The 22,449-nt window shown below is 37.9% G+C and overlaps 1 protein-coding gene across 2 annotated transcripts in view; it reads right to left on the bottom strand.

The window, feature by feature from the left end:
- CNTN3 (contactin 3) overlaps positions 1–22,449 on the bottom strand; it is a 340,485-nt gene that overhangs the window by 145,133 nt on the left and 172,903 nt on the right. For both annotated transcript variants that reach the window (XM_050778567.1, XM_050778566.1), the window contains exon 5: positions 14,300–14,395. In XM_050778567.1, the coding sequence (XP_050634524.1) occupies positions 14,300–14,395 (96 nt within the window). The remainder of the gene's footprint in view (positions 1–14,299; positions 14,396–22,449) is intronic.

Here is a 22,449-nt window from a genome sequence, read left to right on the forward strand (position 1 = left end):
ATTAACTGAATTTACAAATGCCAGAAGTACATTAACTAGTCAAAGCATCCCTTCATTTACTCCTCCAGATTTCACAATGATATAGGAAAGAAATGACCCACTAACGCATCAAGAAGTGAACAGTCAAGCTGATTCTGAATAAACTCAGGCAACTGACTCTACTTACTCACTGATAAAATAAGAGGAGAGACTCCTCTCTCTATCCTTTCCTCCCTCCCTCCCTCCCTCCCTCCCTCCCTTCTTCCTACCTTGCTTCCTCCATCCATTCCTTTCTTCCTTTTGTTCTTTCTTTCTCTTTCTTTATAATTTGTCAGCCCAGTGTCCTATCTTTAAAAATACTCATATGGAAGAATAACATTTAAAATAGGTAAAAAAAAATCACTCTATTTGAAGAGAAAGTTATGAAAATTAGTGTTTGTACACAAAGCTGCCCCCTTGAGTATTTTCACAAACCTTCAGAGCACTTGGCAGAGGATATTTTGAAAATTACTGGTGAACCCTATCTTTAAGCTAGGTCACCACTTCCTGAAGCGTGCTGCTCAGAACATCTGGTCCTGCAAGATGCACCATAAACAAAGAGTTTTCTTCTTAAGTAAGTTTAGGAAATGTTGCATGCTAGATTATTCCTCTTTGATAGGTAAAATCAATATTATCCCATTAAAAGCTCTGAGAAATAAAAGAAAGATGCACTCTTGTTTTCCTAACATTTTTGAAAAAGTTTTCTTTTTAAATTGTCCTCATACTTTTCCATGGGGCCTATTACCATTCTGTAAGAACACACTGTGAAAATGCTGCTCAATGTCACCCAAATGATGTCTAAGCAGAACATATGCTGACAGAAGTATAAAACCATGAGAGAAAATAAGGAGTCTCTACTGGGAACACAGACTTTACCAATTGTATTTCACGTATCAACCCATCAATTAGATAGTCTTGCCAGGAAGGCAGTGCTAACAATGTTACTCAGTGTGGAAGGTGCTCAGTAAATGGTAGTGGTACAGAGAGAATGTGGCAGGCTGTATAAAAACCAAATCAGAATTTAGAAGAAGTAACAGGAGTGGGCTGCAAAACGCCTAATACTTTCAGATATAATAATGTCACTGAAAACATTGCATATGTTAGAAAAAAAGAAAAGGTCCTTAAATTTCTGAATTTACATAAAATTTACATTGGAAACAAAAGCGATTTACTTATAGCTACAATAGAATTAGGCGCAGTTCTGCTTAGTTATGGTGTTTACTTTGGGGAACATAACGTGTCCTCACTGGAACTGAGCTTTAGCTGACATCTGTCAATTGATCTTTCAAATTCACCTTCTTCCAGGTAAAATTGATCTGAAATATTACAGAGTTTGTATTTATGTATAATAGAATCTCACTCTTTAGACTTACCCTACTCTGTTGTGCTTAGCTGACTGATTTATCCTCACTTTGGGGGCATAAAACATTTGCTAAGAAAAGTAATGATGCAAAATAGACTGGAAGGGGAGAATGTTTAATTACTTCAGAAAAAGTATGTAAAACAAATTTGGAAAACTATTTTCAGGACTGAGACACTACTTTCAGATAAGACAGGCCTCCAAGGGCCTATAATTAGCTGCTTTAATTAGCTTCATCTGGAATTATTTTATGTACCCCTGAATCTAATGAAAAGTGGATTTTTAAAGACTTTATAAACCATCCTCTTGACTGTCTCTCATATTTGTATTCCCTCAGATTGCTAAGTGAATGAGGCTTATTCTTTTTTTTTTATTATCAGTAAAGAATGTCCTTAAAGGAGCAGACTTTCAGCTGTGTCCTGTAGCCTGAAGGCAACTTCAAACCATGTAGTATTTCATCCATACCATTTTTAAAAAATTGGAAAATTTTACCAGCATACAGTTTCTGTCTTTTCTTTAAAAATTTACTTTCTCCATGGCAATAATCCACTGGAGCTAAGCAGCTGATGAACCCTTCAGGTGGAACATTCAGTTTACCACAATCCCTTCTACATTGAATTTTACACAATTTTTCATTATTATATATTGTTTTCTTTATAGTAGAGTTGGAATAATGTAGACTGGTTATCATATGCAGATCTCTGTCAAATATGGAAAAATTGAAAGGAAGACTACAAAGGTCAAATAACTCAAGAAAAAAATAAGAGCATGTGGTGAATTACGTTATTATTATTTGCTGCTCCTCTCTGTGGCAGGACAGTTCTGGCCCATTTGGTCAGCACTGGCCATAACAGTTACTTTGGAAAATGGAATGAACAAAAGTGATGTATATACCCCTGTGAACCGCTTGCATAGTTCAGACAGCTTTATTTTCTCTGTGTCATGAAAATGACATGTCCCAGGTTGGGACCACTCTTTCCCAAAACAACAAAATCACATGGAATACAGATTCAGCCAACCCACCGCTTAGAGGCTACATGGATAAGAAATTAATCTTTATTCTTAGATGCCTCGGAGACTTTGGAGTTGTTTGTTGCTGCAACATAACCTAGTGAAAGCTGATGGATGCAGAGCAAATTTCACATAAATAGTGAAAAATATCTCCATGTGTTTTATATACAAAATGTGTCTGTGTCTAATGAATTTAACTTAGCCATGGTTAGGAAAAAAAGCCATGGTAAGAACTGTAATCAGCAAATGGGAAATGCATGTGCCAAATCCTTAATAAACTCAAAAAAGAACTGCATTTTCTATATTTTAAAAAATGCAAATAAAGTAAATGACGCTGTTTAGAGATTTAGCTGTTACCAGGAAAAATAATTGCCCAAGCCTCAAATCCTAGCCCTCCTTTCATTTGAATCACTTGCCTGGCTGCTGCAGACCTGTGGGAATAGGGAAAGGTGATCACTGTGCAGTTTCTGTGAAAGAATTCTTACTGAAAACTTCATGCATGATTCATTCTACAATTTCTTACCTTTAGCCCTGGTATCATTTCAAAGTCCAACTTGCTCAATTTAAGGAGGAAAAACAGGTTTTAAATAAAAGCCACATCTCAAAAGGAAGGGGATCAATTTTGAAATTCCCTTCCCACAAGAGCAACCTGTGTTTTCCTTCAGACAGAGCAACAATCGCAGGCACAGGCGCACAGTAACAACAATAACAACAAAAACAAATCCAAGCTACTCTGGGGTGAGGTGCCAAGCGGTGCCTGTGAGGATCAAAAACTACAAAACCTTAACCAAGTGGTAAGAGAGGTGCTCAGTCTCTGTGAGCATTAGTGCAGTTGACTACGAAGCACCCACCAGCTACTCCACACCTGGGCAGGTGGACGGATGAAAGCCAGGAAATTTCAGTTACACAACTAGGCAGACTAGCAACTTTGCTCTCCAAGACAGCATTTTTGTAAAAGTTTTTAAAAAATTATCCTCATACTTTTGTCTCTCCAAGACAGCTAAAGTTTAGGGAAAAAAAACCTGCTGAGATGGAAATTACGTAGCTTATAAATAAATGAGTATCAATGTTCCATGTAAGCCACAAAGTTCACTTTGTTTTAGAGTTTAAAATGTCCTACTTAATAAAATTCACCCACAAAAATACCTCAACTCTTGCACTTGCTCTGGCATAAATATTTCTCTATTCCTTTAAATGGATTTTGAAAGCATTTACATTTGTATGACTTGAAGGCAAAGTGTTTCAAAGTGTGGCTCAAAAACCATCTGAATCAAGACTCTCCTGGGTCACTGATAAAGAATGCTGGTTTCCAGGAAAGATCCCACTCTATGGGGCCAGAATCTCTGGGAGTGGGACTGTGGAATCTACATTTTAAACAAGCCCCCTAAATGAGCCACTAGAGTTTACAAAACACTGCCCTATGACCAAAAACACTTGATTTGGACTTTATCTGTGTAAGAAATACCCATCAATTGATCTAATACATTGTAAGGTTTCTTTGTTACAGTAGCATGTGTAATATTAATTAAAACACAGGTACACACACATGCATTGTAATGGAAGTAACCAACGTTTTATTTCCCCCACTTGCTAGTGCACAGATCAATTCTTGGATCTCACCTGGTGTTTCCTATAGTCTTTTTTTTTTTTTTTTTTTTTTTTTTTTTTGACCAAAAGCATCAACTAATAGTCATTCTGTTTCTTTTTGGGATAAGAGACAAAGCCTTTACCATTCTTGATTTATAGATAATTTTTTACTTAAAGCAGAAAATACAGGTCAGAATTCTGCCATGTCAGAATAAATTCTGCTGAAGCATTCTCTCTCGAACAGTGGATTTAAGCCCCTGAGTTTCCACATGTAATTATTTGATGGGCTTAAGGCTCCTCTGTCTGTGGGTGGATGGAATCAGAGCAAGAAGACTCGGCTGTCTTTAGAGTGAGAAAGAATTATTTTCTCATCCTACTACTGCAGACCAGTTAGGGGATCTGGGAATAAAATGGAAGGGGGAAGTGTGAAGCCATGCTGCTGTGAGAAAAATGTAAGAAGTGGTCAGGGGCATTTCTGATGCTTGGGGGAAATTCGCCTGTAGACTTAAAGTGTAAGTAGTAATGAATGAATGAATCCAGCTTCTCAAAGTTGTTTCCATGACCCTGACTCTTTCCAGAGTTCTTTCTGGTATGTTCCCTGCTGACTTTAATCCAAAAGGGATGCTGTGACAGCCCCAGGGACAGCTGTCAAAATATATAGCTGCTGTTTCTCTATTTTTTACATTAAATTTCCTATTCCCCTTGCATGTTTCATTACTACATACATATCATCCTAAAATGATGTCCATTGCATTAGTTATGAGCTTTTGTTTGTAAGAAACAGAAACCTACCAGAGTCAGCCTAAGGATCAGAATGTGATATACAGACATGAGCTGTTTCATAGAACCCAAGGGCTAGAAAACAGCTACCAAGAAATGAGAGCTGGGGAGCCTGCAGCCCAGGCAGTCTTTCGTTCTTAATCTCTGCCCCTGGTCTCTTCTTGTTTCTTTCTGGCTACATCTCTGCTCCTGAGGCATCAGCTTTCTTGGCTGCCTAATCTACATGATAGAAAGGCTCTGTTTCAAACTCTCAAATTCAGACTTGTAGGCTTACAAGTCAATTCTCAGGAGAGAGCATCTGATTGGCTCATCTTGTGGCAGGTGTCCTCCCTGGGCCAATCAGCTGAAGTCAGTTGCAGTGTACTGGCTGGGCCCCTGGGGTCACTGATGCTAGTACATGATGGGCATCTCAAAGCCATCTCCATTCCTTTTCTCTAAACATAATTGTTTGAACTTTTTCATCCTCAACCACAGATAATCCAAGGAGGAAAGAAACCCAAACATTTTCTAGAATCATGTTTTCTAAAGTGGGGTACAGATATTCCCAGCCAGACAATCCCACAGGGTACAGAAAGAAAGTACAGTTAATCCCCTTCATAGATTTACTTTTATTTAGATATTTTAAATTTTTACATTTTTCCATAAACATATTAAGATGGTAGTATATTTGCATGTGTATAAATAAATCAGATATTTCAAACAATTCACATAGATTGCCTTCTTAAATATTCACAATGATCCTATAAGGGTAGGTTCTGTGATTATTCCCCATGTACGGATAAGAAATAAGAGATACAGAGGTTAGGCAACCTATTCCAAATTCCATAGCTTGTAATGTCAGCGTTAGAATTGGAACTAAGCAGTCTAGCTCTAGGTGCCCAGTTTGTACCCTCTCTGCCTCCTTCATATATGCATATATGTGAGTGTGATTGCAGAACGGTGGTACTTAAAAAGGTTTTCATTGTTACATTGTATCTATTAAAGGAGTCTGAGAAACACTGTTTTAGAAGGTGGAAAATGTGTAAATAAAAAAAAATTGAAGCCTATAATGTTTGTGAGCACAGGAAAAGTTTCCATCAGAAGGCAACTGACCAGCTGGGCATGGTGGCTCACGCCGGTAATCCCAGCACTTTAGGAGGCCAAAGCGGGCATATCACTTGAGGTCAGGAGTTTGAGACCAGGCTGGTCAACATGGCCAAGCCCCATCTTTATTAAAAATACAAAAATTAGGTGGGTGTGGTGGCGTGTGCCTGTAGTTCCAGCTACTCAGGAAGCTGAGGCATGAGAATCGCCTGAACCCGGGAGGTGGAGGTTGCAGTGAGCCAAGATTGTGCCACTGCACTCCAGCCTGGGCAACAGAGGGACATTCTGAAAAAGAAAAAGGAAAAAAGAAACAAAAACAAAAACAAAAACACAGAAAGCAACAGACCTAGGTGCCCAAATCTACCATGACATGGGTTTGGACAAATCACCTAACTGCTCTGAGCCTTGGCTTGTCAATGTAGAATAAGAGTAGTAATCGCTTCCTTGAAGTTCTGTTAGGAGCAATAAGCTCTGTGTCTGGCCAATAATAATGGCACCTATTATTGTCATTCCAGGCTTAACTAGTCACTAGCAAACTCATCATTTTCATTACCTGAGGACAGAATTCCTATCTATCTTCCTATTTCCTGCAAACTCAACTCAGTGCTTTTCTCTTGGGGAGTGGTTTCGGGCAGTATTCAACAAGTATCAATTTGGATATATTTCTATCAACTTCATGAGCAATATGCTCAGTTTTTCTTACTTAATATCAATCTTATTCAAGTGAAGAAACATATTTATTATAATAAAACCTTATTATAAGACATATCACATCTTCCACAAATAAACAGCTATTTGATGGATACTTGAGTAAATCAATGAATGAATACAGTGGGTGGATGGATGGATGGAATGATGCCTGGATGGACAGATTTAGAAAGAAAAAAAAAAGGAAAGTTGGAAGGCAGGCTCAATGAATATTTTAAATTCACAGCTTCCACATTCAGGCACTTTGGAGAAATTTAGGATTTACATCTCCATTTCCAACTACAAAATGGTCTATACAGTACAACAAATGTTTCCTTTAGATATCAAAATATTTTACAGTTATCCATATAACAGCAGCTAAGGTTTATGTGTCAATCGATTCAGAACATACTTGTCTTAATGCAACTATGAATCTGTTAATATTCTGAACTCCTGAAAATGTCAATAGTCACATCAGTATTGACATATTCAAAAAAATAGTTTACAATTTTGAGATTCATTCATTCTACAGATGGATTACCTAACTGTTTGCCATGACATGCTAACCTATCCCCAGGATAGGAGCAATAAATAAGCAGTAATATTCTATTGTACAGATGCCAATTTCTCAATAGCCTATCAATCATCCGCTTCCTAGTCTTGATCTTGCAGTTTGTGGTGACATAAGTGCTGCTGTCATGCAACTTTTGCACCTACTCCTTTAGGGAAGGTGGAAACCACTGGGCTATTAGAGAAGCAGTTTACACAGTGACCTCTGATACAAATGTGATGGGAGCCAGAAAACATATTCTTAATTCTTTTTTTCCCCCCTAAAGAGACAAAGTATTGCTATGTTGCCCAGTCTGGTTTCAAACTCCTGGCCTCAAGGGATCCTCCCATCTTGGCTTCCCAAAGTGTTGGGATTACAAACGTGAGCCACCACGTCCACTGCAGAAGGCATATTCTTTTTTTTTTTGGAGACAGAGTCTCACTCTGTTGCCCAGGCTGGAGTGCAACGGCACGATCTCGGCTCACTGCAACCTCTGCCTCCCGGGTTCCAGCAATTCTCCTGCCTCAGCTTCCCAAGTAGCTGGGATTACAGTCACCTGCCACTACTTTTTGTATTTTTAGTAGAGATGGGGTGGGGTTTCACCATCCTGGCCAGGCTGGTCTCAAACTCCCAACCTCAGACAACCTGCCCGCCTTGGCTTCCCAAAATGCTGGGATTATAGGCATGAGCCACCGTGCCCAGCTAGAAAGCATATTCTTTCTTCCCAAATAAAACATCAAATTTAGAGATTCATCTCTATATCTTTTTTATTTTGACATTACCTACACATATATTATGTATTCTTGACTTCAAGATTCTGAAAAATGCTAATGTTTTAAAGTTTATTTTATTAAAATTTTATTTTATTATTTTATTTTTTTTTTGGAGACAAGAGTCTCACTCTGTTGCTCAGGCTGGAGTGCAAGGCGCGATCTCGGCTCACTGACACCTCTGCCTCCAGGGTTCAAGCGATTCTCCTGCCTCAGCCTCTCAAGTAGCTAGGACTATAGGCGCACACACCACCATGCCTGGCTAATTTTTTTTTGTATTTTAGTAGAGGGGGTTTCACCATGTTGCCCAGGCTAGTCTTGAACTCCTGAGTTCAGGTAATCCACCCTCCTCATGCTCCCAAAGGGCTACGATTACAGGCGTGAGCCACCACACCTGGCCCATTGTAAAGTTTAACTGTATTACCTGCAGAACAGTAGCAAAGTGTTGTTCAAGGAAAACTGTGTGCCTAAGATGAAGCTGTATTATACTTACAGATTAAATTGTTTGAGGAAATTGTTGTTTTGAGACACAATCACATCTAAAAACACTAGTCATGTGTCTCACTGCGTTGATGAAGTCTAGCAACTGGACAAGTCTTCCTAGAGATGAAGATGCCTATTTAGTGCCTTTTCTTCAGGTTCTCCCAGCTAAGCTACCTGAGCTGACTTCTGTTTTTCAGTCTATCCATCTTGGGCAAAGAAAAAAAAAATAAAGATGTTGATACCTAAGTTGTAAATCCCATGCCATCTGGGCATGTTGCTAACAGTCCTCACCTTTGTCACATCAGGGTTTACAAGGCAATTTTTAGCATAATGTCACTTCAGCCTCTATTACCTGCTGTTTGGCATCTCACATTCTCTTTTTTCCATCCCAAGGGCTATGTTGTTATAATATGTGAATGGCAGTGTACAAGACTTCCATTTCAAGAATATGTGCATAGCAGAGATATGGAAAGCTGAATCAAGACACAAAAGTCATTTACTGATTAAACACTGGGACAAACTCAAGCCTGTCTTCTACTCAGAATAAATTTTTATCAGCCATTGTTGAACAGAACTCATCTCTTCATTAACATGCATGTATGTAATAACTTGATTAACCTATGAATTCCTGAGTGATTAATATTTATCATAAGGTGCCCATGAACTAGTCTTATGACCTTACTGAAAACAGGGTAATTTTTCTCGTGTATCTGAATGTCTAATGATTGTGTAGTGATATCAGCAACTGAATGGTAATTAACACGAACGCCCAGCTTTTCACATGACCGATAACTAGATTAATAATTATGCTGCAGGTGATACATGTCCAGTCCTCTATTTCTGGCTTTTGATTTCCTAGTTTTCTAACCTATTTTGGGAGGCTAATTCCTCTTGCTTCATAAAGGTGCTGGATTGCTCTGCAGAGAAAGCAATGACTAGGAAGTGGCAGAAAATGACACAGAACGATGGGGAGATAAGAACCCTCTCAGATGACAGTAGTCTGTTGCTGTGAGGTTACAGGGATTCCTAGGAAAATTCCTCATTGTCTCCCACCATAAAATCCTTTTTTTGTTATTATAGTATCAAACAAATGGCAAATGCTCTTATGCAAATCTGCCTCAAGTTGCTGATACTATCTCATAAATTACATAGATGAATTAAGGAATTACGACTAACATATGCAGTTTCCACACTTTGGGATCCTTATTTAGGCCTTTTCCACATCTATCTTCCTAATCTAGTTGTGGAGAACATTTCTGGATTTTATCCTAAATAAGCAAAAGAAAGTTATAAACTTACTGCACTAAGAGAAGATTTTAACACAATTTTACTATGAGTCAAAACATTTAGTTAACTCTGGGGATATTTCTTCTAATGTGATTTTAAGCATTGCCGATGTGTTAAACAATGGGCTGGAAAATTAAAACAAAACCATGAACTGTGCTGCCTCTGATTTTGAAACATCAGAAGCTTTTGGCTTAGGACAGTGTCACTTCTGCTGAGGACTCTGTGCCTTCTCATTTGGAGAACAGCAACAGGGTGCTGGTTTAGAGCATGCCATACTAGAAAGAGCCCTGGTCATGAGTCAGAGCCTCCAGCTTCTAGTTTTACTTCTTCACAGCTCTGTGATTTTAGGTTGGCCGCCTCCTCTCTGAGGCACACTTTGCAAATTCCCAAAGTGTAGCCCTAAATAAAAGCTGGAGGGCTTTGCGCTGAAGCTTAGTTTCTGGCCTCGTGACTCATGCGCCATTTCTAAGCAGGAAGTCTGGGCTCAAGGCACTAGGCAATGGCTGGTTAAGAGCCCACGCTCTTAGCATCTCCAGGACTCAGCTTCCAGACTCTACTGTACATTGTCACTCATCTTCCTCCCCATACTTTTACCCAAAAAGAACCTCACTAGCAGGTAATTTCCACAAAGGACTAGAATACTGCTTGGCACCTAAGCAACACTCAATAGACAGAGGCTAATACTATTATGATTATTTTTATTTTATTTTTATTTTTTTTTGAGACGGGGTCTTGCTCTGTTGCCCAGGTTGGAGTGCAGTGTTACGATCAGCTCACTGCAACCTCCACCTCCTGAGTTCAAGCGATCCTCCCACCTCAGCCTCCCGAGTAGCTGGGACTACAGGTGTGCATCACCACGTCCAGCTAATTTTTTGTATTTTGGGTAGACGTGGGGTTTTACCATGTTGCCCAGGCTGGTCTTGAACTCCTGAGCTCAAGCAATCTGCCTGCCTCGGCCTCCCAAAGTGCTGGGATTACGGGCATGAGCCATTGTGCCCAGCTGGTTATTATTATTATTATTACTGCCTTTCTTTGCTTACTGTGTTAGGCTGATATAAGAGGGAATACAACAGACAATTAAAATATGATTGCATCTTCAGTAATCATAAAAATAACAAAATTTAAACATTTCTAACCACAGAGAAGGAACCAAGATGAAGAAATGAAGAAATGGGAAGTGAATAATAAAGGTAACACAAAGTGTGGAAGACAAACAAGGGCAAGCACATGTCCTGTAGAAACTGTGCGACTTTGTGGGAAGAAAACCAAATGGGCCACAGTGCAGGCCATGAGCTCTCTGATTAATCCCTAATCGCTTGTACTGCTACACCCTGGAGTGACAACTTCAGCTGCTCTCTGACCTGGCTCACACCCTCTACTGAATTAAAGGCCATGAGTCAAAAAGGTGATGAAGCAGGGCTGATACCAGCTGCTGTGGACAGAGTTTACTCTGACCTGTCAATGCCCGCACCTGTCTGGTTGGCACCCAGGGCATTTTGGCTGTTAAAAGATTATATCTCCACAAAGTTTCCAGTGAACTCTCAAAAAGCATGTATAACTGGCCAAATTTTTAAAAACGTATTCCTTACGTGAATGTGTTCATTTCTTCAACCAATATTTACTGTTTGTTACAAACCAGCCTTGTACTAGACTCTTGGGTGCAGACAAACACCAACATAGGCCTGTCCTCAAGAAGTTCATAAGCCAATGTGTTAAGACAATGGACGTGAATTGTGAATACCTCAGCATTACAGACACTTGGATCAACGAGCACCACATTTTTTAGCATCTAAGTCTGCACAATCTGGAACTGAGGGAAGTATGCTTTTGGTCAATGCTATTTGCTCTCCTATGCATGCTCTGGGTTCTTATGGGTTCATGTCTGACATCTGGGAGGATTTCTTCCCACCTTCACCTATTTGACTTCCACTGTCATCTCAACCTAGTGTTTTAAAAATGAAAGGACTCGACTGGGCGCAGTGGCTCACGCCTGTAATCCTATCACTTTGGGAGGCCGAGGTGGGCGGATCACCTGAGGTCTGGAATTTGAGACCAGCCTGACCAACATGGAGAAACCTTGTCTCTACTAAAAATACAAAATTAGCCGTGTGTGGTGGCACATGCCTGTAATCACATCTACTCTGGAGGCTGAGGCAGGAGAATGGCTTGAACCCGGGAGGTGGAGGTTGCTGTGAGCCGAGATTACGCCATTGCACTCCTGCCTGGGCAATAAGAGTAAAACTCCATCTCAAAAAAAAAAAAAAAAAAAATGAAAGGACTACCTTTGAAAGTCACCAAAGGCAGAGAAAAATCAGGATATCATTACTTAGGATAGGTGTGATGGGCTAACAGTTCTCCAATTTTATAACATTTGAATAGATTCATCTTTTGGGACATGCTTCATCCAACAGCTTACTAAGACATGTTCAATGTGTGCATACTTAGCCAACCAAAAAGTTCCTCCTTTCCAATCAGTGAATGTATCTAATCATAATAATACTTAAAGAAAACCACTCAGTTGGAATTTTAAATTGGGTCAACACCTATAAAACTGATCACAACCAAGACTATCCAGCAATTATTTTATGTCCATTTGAGACAATATAAATTTAAATTATTTTGATACTTCCTTCCTAGATGTAGTTTTAGCAATTATTTATTTCTGTCTAATATATCTCCCTCTTTTTTCTCATAATAAAACACTTCCTTTGGAAACTGCTTCTTTCTCATTCCAGTGCTTGTCAGTAGGTGGACTGACTCAAGCCCTCAGCTTCAGGGCTCCCATAAATAGGGCTGATTCTAAAAGAATCAGGAGCCATAGAGAAATAGGGTGTCTGCTTCATTAGGATATTTAGCATTAAGGATCACAGAGCTTAGAGCTGTCAGAGGCCACCTGTGCTCCCACAAGGAATATATACATGGGAATGGAGGCAATATGGAGAGAAGTGGAATCAAGAAATACAGGGAAAAATTGATTGTTTATGAAATTGGTTCAATCCCTGAATCCAACAAATTGGGTTTTCAGGGAGCAGACCTAAATAGAGTTTGGAATAAAAGCTTTTAATCAATGATCAAAACCCATGAAAGGAAAAAAACTAGGATTCAACTGGGAAGAGAAAGAAACTGAACTGTGATGTGGTCCAACAAAGACATGGTCATCCTGACAGGAAGCTGTGGATTCAATCAGAAATGACCAGTGTTGTTCAGAAATGGCTGACCCTTCATACCCCAGCCTTGCTCAGTCACTAGATGTGGCTTCCTCAAGAGTGGTGTGACTATGGGCAAGTTCTCTCTGCAGCTGGGGCAGACCAGGAAGGAGTGAGAACTGGTGGCCATCCACTAACCCCACACCCCATGGAGAGACAGCACGTCCTTCTCGATGGCATATGTCTTTGTAAAACTACACAGCACTACTCGAAGCCATTTGATCATCCCAGTTATGTGAGCCTGCAAACTCCCAATTTTTTGTCAAGACAGTTTGACTTCAGTTACTTTGTTTGCAATCAAGAAGCTCTATGCTTTCCTTCAAAGTTAAAGTTCTTCTGAAACGTCAAGATTCCAGCAATTATGAACACTCTTGAAATAAATTGGAGAACACAATTTAAACCCACAGCAGATCACGTGATGGCTGGCAATCCTATTTGTTAATCAAGTTCCAACTCTGCAGTCTCCAGATGGTTCACAAATTTCAAGTGGCCAGATCCTGAAGATGGGAGATATCTGTTTTATTGGGCTGAGGGTTTGTGATCAAAACTGACAACTCACTGGGTGGAAAAGACTGTAATTTGTATAGCACAGAACAAATAAATTCCAGCATGTTTTCCTTTGAATAAGTTTCACTATAATGACAAGTAGACTTCTCAGTTTTGCTTCTGGTCAGAAAGATCCACTCTAACTTGTTTATCTCCCAGTAATTCTCATCCTCTCAATAACAAAATGTGTGTTTCTCTGAGAACAGTGATTTATTCATGAATAATGCCCTCTTTGTTCCTGCAAGTGACCAAGTTTGCAATAGAGAGCACGATAGGAAAATCAAACCAGCACTCTAGGCTCATACTGGAGAGATAATCAAATTATTTTCATAAGTGCTGAAGTTCATTTTTACTCTGGGTCACTATCTTGGTAAGGTTCTGAATTTCTAGTAATATTTCAATTTATACCAATATAGCATAAACTTTGCACTTCCAATGCCCCAATGTAAATGATGTGAATATACACACATATCATATATATATATATACACACACACACACACACATATATAAAGAGGCTTATTGGCACATACTAACAAGTTTGTGTGTATGTGAGAGAGACAGAGAGAGAGAGAGAGAGAGAGAAAGAGAGGCAGACAAACAGCAAGATCCAATTTGACATGGCATAAAACTAAAAAGCAAATGATACTGGTGTAATGACAAAGCATTGTTTAGCACCATTAGGAAACTGAAGCAAATGTGATCTCTCTTGTCTTTAAAACCCCAAAAGTCAATGAGTCAATTGTTTAGAAACTTCTCTGGATGGATTATTTTTTGTAGAGTTCCTCATATTCCAACTCAGCTGACAGAATCTAATGCCCAGGTTATCAAGTTTCTCAGAGTAATTTACAGATGCAATAACAGTACATGCGCTGCAGGCCTTGCCCTGAACCTTAATAAATATGAAAAGCAGAAACAGAGCCTGACTTACCTCCAGAGTGCGGTGGGGGGCCGCAGAGCAGCACAACTCCCTGGCCTTCACGCACAGACACTGTACTCCTCATTTTGGTTTTAAAATTTTCAAGATCTGATTTGAAAACAAAACAAAACTGAATTTCAGCAAGGCCAATTAAATGACAAATTTTGCACCAAGACCTTCCTTTCTCTTAGAAAACAATTTTATTTTTTGCTTCTTTTCTTTAAAAATTTTTATTTTAATTTACTTAGAATTTCACCCTTTATTTTAGATTCAGGAGGTACAGGTACAGGTTTGTTATGTGGTTATATTGTGTAATGCTGAGGTTTGGGGTATGATTGATCTTATCACCCAGGTAGTGAGTACGGAACCCAGTATGTAGTTTTCTAATCCTTGCCCTTCTCCCTTCCTCCCCACTCTAGTCGTCCCCAGGGTCCACTGTTGCCATCTTTACGGTCATAAGTACCTAATATTTATCTTCTACTTATAAGTAAGAACATACAGTATTTGGGTTTCTGTTCCTGCATGGAAAACAATTTTAAAATCTCTTTCCAAGAACCTAGAGAGAAAACTATTTGCTTTGAGGTAGAAAAGCTGATTTCTTTATCAAAACTTCCAGAAATTCAGCAATACAACATAAATATATACCCACTGATCCCATGTTGCTGAAATAGTGTCAAAAATGGCATAAACTATCCAAAGGCAAAGTGTATATCAGAATGAACCAACCAGATAATATAATTCAAAAAAGGAAATGAAATATCCTAAATCAAAAATATACATAAATACGACTTTCACATTCACCAGTGATTCACCATGTCATGAATACTTTCAGCTTTAACTTGTAAAAATGACCAACTATTCATGAATTTCCTTCCTAAAATATTCTATCATAAATAGCCTAAATAGATTTTATTCTACCTATAATTATTTTTATTTACAAAAATATGTGAAAATATTCAGTTTCTGAGTACAAGTCCTATTTTTCCCATATTGTGAAGGGCTCTGTAGAAGGTATATTGTCTCTGGAAATTATCAAATACGTAGAATTCAAAGGATAACAGTAATTCAAATCAGCATATTCCCTTTTATTTATAGCTGCTAAAAATAATTATAAGTATCCAAAGAATTTTTCAAGTGTTTAAAAAAGTTAAAAAAATAGCAATCAAGGGCAAATACTATTTTGATTACCAGTGGTTATTTTTAGAGAACATTTAATTTCTTCCAATGACAATCCAGTACAGCAAATACTGATTCATTCTTTCCAACTTAAATTACAGGAGAGAGAAAATTCTGTTGACTTTGTTTTCAAAAATGCTTTAGTCTATAGGGAAAGAGGAAGAAAGATCTGTTTCTCTAAACTCTGACTTACAAAAAAAAAGCTTATGAATTACACAGTTAATATACTCTATGGTGTCACTTTCTGTATCAGAACAATTGCACTGTCAATTTCTGAAAGAATATACTGATTTCACAGCTCTTAAGGGCTTATATAAATTGCCTAAGTGGTGTCTATACAGAGTGTGAAACAGTAGATGTATTTTAGAATACAACTTGGAGAGTTTCAACTTTTCTTTGAAAAATATAAAAAGCAAAATAATTACCTTCAAATTGATAAAACCAGAACCTGTAGACATTTAAGGATATTCTAAGGACTATGTAGCAGTATATCAGAGAGAAATAAGAGGGCCTATGTGCCTCATATTATTGTTACTGAAAAGTAGTATTAAATTGCAAAGTTTTAAATATGGAGTAAAGTGATTCAGCAAAACTCTCTTGTGTGTGCCCATAAAGGAGAAAAAAACAGTTGATGGACTTATTTTAACCACAGGCTATCCAGCAGAAATTATACAATAACATAGTATTGTAAAATCTGTAACTAAAATGCAGCATTCTCAAAACATTAAGCCTCTGGAATGTAACTAACTGAGTTAGAACTGCAAAACTGGACCATCCAAATGTTTCCCAATGGCTAAATGGGGCAGTACATCATATCAGAATGTAGCTCATACACGGAATTTCCAAAGATTATTTTTTGATGATCAAGTATGTATCATCATTGCTGACTTCCTGTCCAATTCCTAGTTATCTTCTGCCATATATTATTTCACGGTGTGGAAGTTTTCTATCACTGATTTTAGCTAGAATATGCAAAAGAGTATAGAATAGTTCTATGGAAACCAGTAATGTCTCCTCCAAAGGTAAAATCTCTTTTGCCTAAGCACAAATATAGCTGGCACAGATCTGCCCATTGGTCTAGATACATGCATTGATACTCTTTCTGCAGTGCATGAGTGCAAGGAATATTGTTCTGGATATCTGATATGCCCAGTTCATAGATGTAACATCAGGAAACAAAGAAAAATAACTTAATTGTAATGGCACATTTTAAGTGGCACTTTGCTGAAAAGGGGGTAAGTATACAGAGGACTGCATAGTTAATCTGCAGCTGTAACCAAGCCTTTAACAAGCAGAACCCGGCCAAGTAGACAGACAGTAGCAGTAGCAGTCAGAGGGCCAGGGTGGGCATTTTTCTGAGGCAGATGGAGCAACATAGATGTATAAGAACATATATGTTACAGTCAAGGAACAGCGAAACTTTTCTCCTTTTTTGCAACACTAGGAACTATGGGAAAACAGTAGTGTCAATGTTTAATAAGTTTCAGATCATTGAAATATCTAGTGCAAGATTACAAGTGTCACCCAAATGTAAGTCAAGCTATATATAGCTCAATTTTTTGAACTTTAAAAACAAACTAAGATGATAAAGAACACCTACAAGTAACTACAGCTAACATCATATTTAATGGTGAAAGACCGAGTGCTTTCCCCCCCAGCATCAGAAATACAAGGGAGTTAAGCAGATCACAGGTTACAATTTGTACATACTAACAATAAACATGTAAAAACTGAAATTAAAAACTCAAAACCACTCACAATTGTTCCAAATAAAATAAAATACTCAGGTAATTTACACATAACAAAACATGCAAAAGATCTGTATACTGAAAATTACAAAATGCTAATGAAAAAGAAAAAAAATGGAGAGGCTTAAATAAATGCAGACACATACTATGTACATGGATTGTCAGATTCAACATAACTGCTGTTCTTCCCAAATTAATACACTGTTATATGCTGCAAAACAACATTTCGGTCAATGGTGGACCACATATATGGCCAGACCATATTTACAACAATGGCATCATAGCCATCATGGCATAGTAGTGAAATATATTACTCCTGTATTTGTGGTGATGGTGTAAAAAACCTACTATGCTTCCAGTCACATGAAAGTTTTGCATATACAATTATGTATACCATATAATACTTGAGAATGATACCAAACAATTGTTAGGGGTTTATGCATTTACTATGCTATAATTTTTTTGTTATTTTAGAATATATTACTTCTACAAATTAAAAAAAAGAGGTTAACCATAAAACAGCCTGAGGTAGGTCCTTCAGGAGTTTTTTGGAAGGAGGCATTGTCATTATATGAGATGACAGCTCCATGCATGTTATCTCCCCTGAAGATCTTCCAGTGCGATAAGCTGTGGAGGTGGAAAACAGTGATATTGATGATCCTGACCCTGTGAAGGCCTAGGTTAACAAAATTAAAAAGCTTATAGAATAAGTGTATAAGAAAACAGTTTAGTAAAGCTTTACAATGTGTGTTTTAAGCTAAGTGTTATTATGGGTCAAAATTTATAAAACATTAAAAAGTTTATAAATACAAAAGTTACAGTAAACCAAGAGTAATTTATTACTGAAACATATTTTTATAAATTCAGTGTAGCCTAAGTGTACAGTGTTTATGAAGTCTACAGTAATGTACAGTAATGTCCTAGGCCTTCACATTCACTCACCACTCACTCACCAATTCACCCACAACAGCCTCCAGTTCTGCAAGCTCCATTCATGGTAAGTGTTCAGTATAGATATACCATTTCCTGTCTTTTATATTGTACTGTACCTTTTCTATGCTTAGATATGTTCAGAAACACAAATACTCACCACTATGTCACAGCTGCCTACAGTATTAAGTAAAGTGATCTGCTGTACAGGTCTGTAGCCTAGCAGCAACAGTCTATACTATACAGCCTAGGTATGTAGTAGGTTATGCCATCTGAGTATAGTAAGTACATACTATGATGTTTGATGAAATCACCTAATGATGCATTTCTCAGAACATATTCCTGTCATTAAGTGACACGAGTGTATAAGTTTAATATAATTCTGATCAAAATACCAGCATGGTTTTGGGTTTGTTCTTTCTCTTTTGTAGATAAAGACAAGCTTATTCTAAATTTTATATGCAAAGACACAGGACTTAGAATGCCTAAAACAATCTAGACTAAAAACAAAGCAGGAAGAATCACTCTACCTAATATTGAGGCTTATAATATAGCTACAATGATCAAGATCATGCGGTAGTGGCACAGGGAGAGACACATAGATCCATAGAGCGAAACAGAGAACCCAGAAACAGATTTACAAAAATGGGCTCAGCTGATTTTTGAAAAAATGCAATTCAATGGAAGGATAGAAAAAAAAAATCAACTGAAACTTTACTCAGTTTAAAAATCAACTCAAAATAGACCACAAACTTAAATGTAAAACATAAAGCTATAGAACTTTTATTTAAAAAATATTGGAAACCATCTTTGGGATGTAAGGCTAGGCAAAGAGTTTTTAGACTTGACACCAATTGAATGGTCTTTAAAAGGAAGGACTGATAAACCAGACTGCATCAACATTTAAAACTTCTGCTCTGTGAAAGTTCAAGTGAAGAGGATGTAAAGAAAAGCCACGAACCAGGAGGATATACTTGAAAACCACTTATCCACTAAAGAAACAGTATCTGGAATAAGTAAGACTGCCCAAAATTCAATAGTATAAAACATATGATTCCATTAGAAAATTGGAAGAAGACACAAAGAAACAGTTCACTGAAGAGGAAAAACAGATGGAAAATAAGGACCTGAAAAGATGTTCAACATCATTAGACATCAGGGAAATGCAAATTAAAACTACAATGAGCTATCACTCCACACCTACCAAAACAGCTAAAAACAAAAAACAAAACAGTGACAGCACTAGATCTTGGAGAGGATGTAAGCAGGCTGGATGATTCAGACATTGTCTTCTTAAGTGTAAAATGTTAAAGCCACTAAGGAAAACATTTTTTTTTTTTTTTTTTTTTTTAGTTTCCTGTAAAACGAACCACATGCAACTACCATATGACCAGCAATTGCACTCTTGGGCATTTATCCTAGAGAAATGAAAACACTTGTTCACACAAACACCTGTACATTCACAGAGTTTTATGTGTAACAGCCCTAAACTGGAAACAACCCAAATACCTTCAATGTGTGAATGGTTAAATGCACATTGCTACATCCATACCATGGAACGCTACCCTGCAACTCAAAGCAATGAAATCTTCATATGCCCAACCCCTTTGATGAATCTTCAGGAAATGATGCTGACAAACATATGCCAATTCCAAAAGGTTACTTACTATAAGATTCCATTTATGTAAAACTTTAAAACAATCAAATTTTAGAAACAGGGTTTGGTGCTGAGGATAGTGTTTTACAACTGTAATCCCAGCAACTCCAGAGGCTGAGGTAGGAGGATTGCTTAAGGCCAGGAGTTAGAGACAAGCCTGGGCAATATAGTGAGACCCCATCTCTTAAAAAAATTAAAACAAAAACAGAAATGGGAGTAAATTGTTGGCTGCCAAGTTTAGGGAAGGTGGAAGCAGAGCTGGGAGTGTCATTATCAAAGGGTACTATGAGGGATCCTTGTGGGACCTGAACTGTTCTCTTTCTTGACTGTGGTGGTCAACACATGAACACCCATGTGATAAAATTAGAACTAAATACACATACACAATGAGTATGTATAAACCAGGGAAGTCTGAATTAAAAAATAATAAGCAAGCAAGCAAAGATAAAATCCAGCTCTCTGTATTTCCTTTTATTTTCTTTCCTCTTCCCCCACATTTCCTACAGGACAGAAGTGGCTCGCTGACCCCACTTCTGGCCATCAGCTCTGTGTGCTCCTCTACCAGAGTCCAAAGCTCCAGTCACAACATGGGGCCAGTTATCTCCAAAGTCAACCTCAAAGAAAGGTGTGCAGAGAGAGAGCTTAGGGAAGAACACTCCTCCTTGTGACTAGTTTTTTGTAAAAATTCACATGGACCATTTCTGGTGTATAAAAATCTTCACCTTGATACATGTCTGTTAATTTTCTATATTGGGCCTGGTTTTCTATTGCCTACTGAAGCTCTGCACTTCAGGTTGATCTTCCCACGCAGTGGCAAGGAAAATCCCAGGAAACAATCAATGCATATGGAGAAAAGAAATTGGGGTCACTCTGACTTTCTCTGACATTCTGTGCTCAATCTGTTTCCCCTTCCTACATATTGTTGGTGTTGGTTTCTCACCTGGATTGACCTAGGTAGTGAACTACCAAGCAGAGTATGTGAAATGTCACTCGGTGTCACTGCAGGGGTATAGTGCACGAGTCTGTCTCTGTATGACTTAAAATCAACCAGAACAATGACTACCATTTCCCAACAAGTAAATTTGAGTAAACTTGTGTCAAGCCAAGTTAAATGAGTTTCTTTATGCAGAATAAGTCAGAGACCTTAATATAAATTATGGACTGATAATGTCTACTAAAGTGGAATGGATATTATAGAGTATCCTAAATGTATTTGACCAAATAATTCTATGTAGAAAATTTTATGGGAAATGCTGGCAAAGGCCATATGTGCAATTGGGCACAGAAATATTAAAAAAGATGTCAATAAGAGACTGCAAAGTAAAACAAGCCATTTTCCCTCTAAAAGAACTAAAATGGAACATAATAGTGGCAATATATCTGAAATGGTGGCCAGCTGACTAAACGGTCTCAACATTTAAAAACTGAAGAGCTCTGCCTCAAAATGCTTTATATCTACTTGTGATCACAGCATGAAGAGCAAGTAAAATCACTGTCACTGAAAACTGGATGTGAGCTTTACTACTTGTATGATACAACGCTATTTGATGCTATGAGGTGAAGTGTTACCTCTTCAATTAAAATGAAAAATACTATCCAGTAGTGACAATTTGTACCAGGAACACAGACACAGGCAATGTAATAGTCTTCCATACGTAATACCTTAAACGTCTTTAATGTTTAATGTTGAAATGCTTAGTGATTGGTAGTTATCAAATTAAATCATTACATGAGCAGTGTAAATGACAAGACTGCCTTTGAAAGAATCAGGTTGCTGTCAATAAAAGAAAGTTGTGCATTGCCATGCAAAAGCTAAGAAAAATCCCAATGAACATACCCAGAAAAGCAATCAAAATGAAGACTGCAATTCAGTTATGGTTTTCACCCTTACTGTAAGTCAGGGGTGTCCAATCTTTTGGCTTCCCTAGGCCACACTGGAAGAAGAATTGTCTTGGGTCACACATAAAATACACTAACACCAACAATAGCCAATGAGCTAAAAAAAATCATAAAAAAACTCATAATGTTTTACGAAAGTTTACAAATTTGTGTTGGGCTGCATTCAAAGCCACCATGGGCTGCAGGTTGGACAAGCTTGCTGTAAAAAAGAATCCCATGTAACGATTCAGTTTTGCAATCAAGTGGTAAAGTTTCAGTTAGTTGATAAATCTCATTAAAGCATGCCCACTACAAAAATACAAAAATCCCAGTTCAGTGAATGACCACACCTTTCTTCCTGCATTATGGCACACGCAGAAGCACTAAGAAGATCTCCTAAATCAGAATATTAAACATAAACAACTGACTCTTAGTTATCTTCAGTATCAGCATGTTCAAAACTCAATCATTATTTTCATTATTTCTTGCTCCATTCCCCAACACCCAAATTCAAAGTGTCTCCTCCATTTTTTGTTCCCTTTCTTGCTGGTCCAATTCTCAAAACATTTAATTATGTATAAAGCCCCTAAAGGAAACCTCTCCCATGGCAAAGTGTGTCTTAGGAAAATAAAACTTTACCCTTATGAAAAATAATACCTTATTCAACAAAAGTTCAATAGTGTTTTAGTTTTGTTTCCCCCAAACCAGAGCCTCCAAAAAGACTTGGGTGACATAGTTTATGTGGTGTGATCTTAGAGGCAGTGGGGAAGGAA

The sequence above is a fragment of the Macaca thibetana genome, chromosome 2, assembly GCF_024542745.1.
Source record: "Macaca thibetana thibetana isolate TM-01 chromosome 2, ASM2454274v1, whole genome shotgun sequence".
Classification (NCBI taxonomy): Eukaryota; Metazoa; Chordata; class Mammalia; order Primates; family Cercopithecidae; genus Macaca; species Macaca thibetana.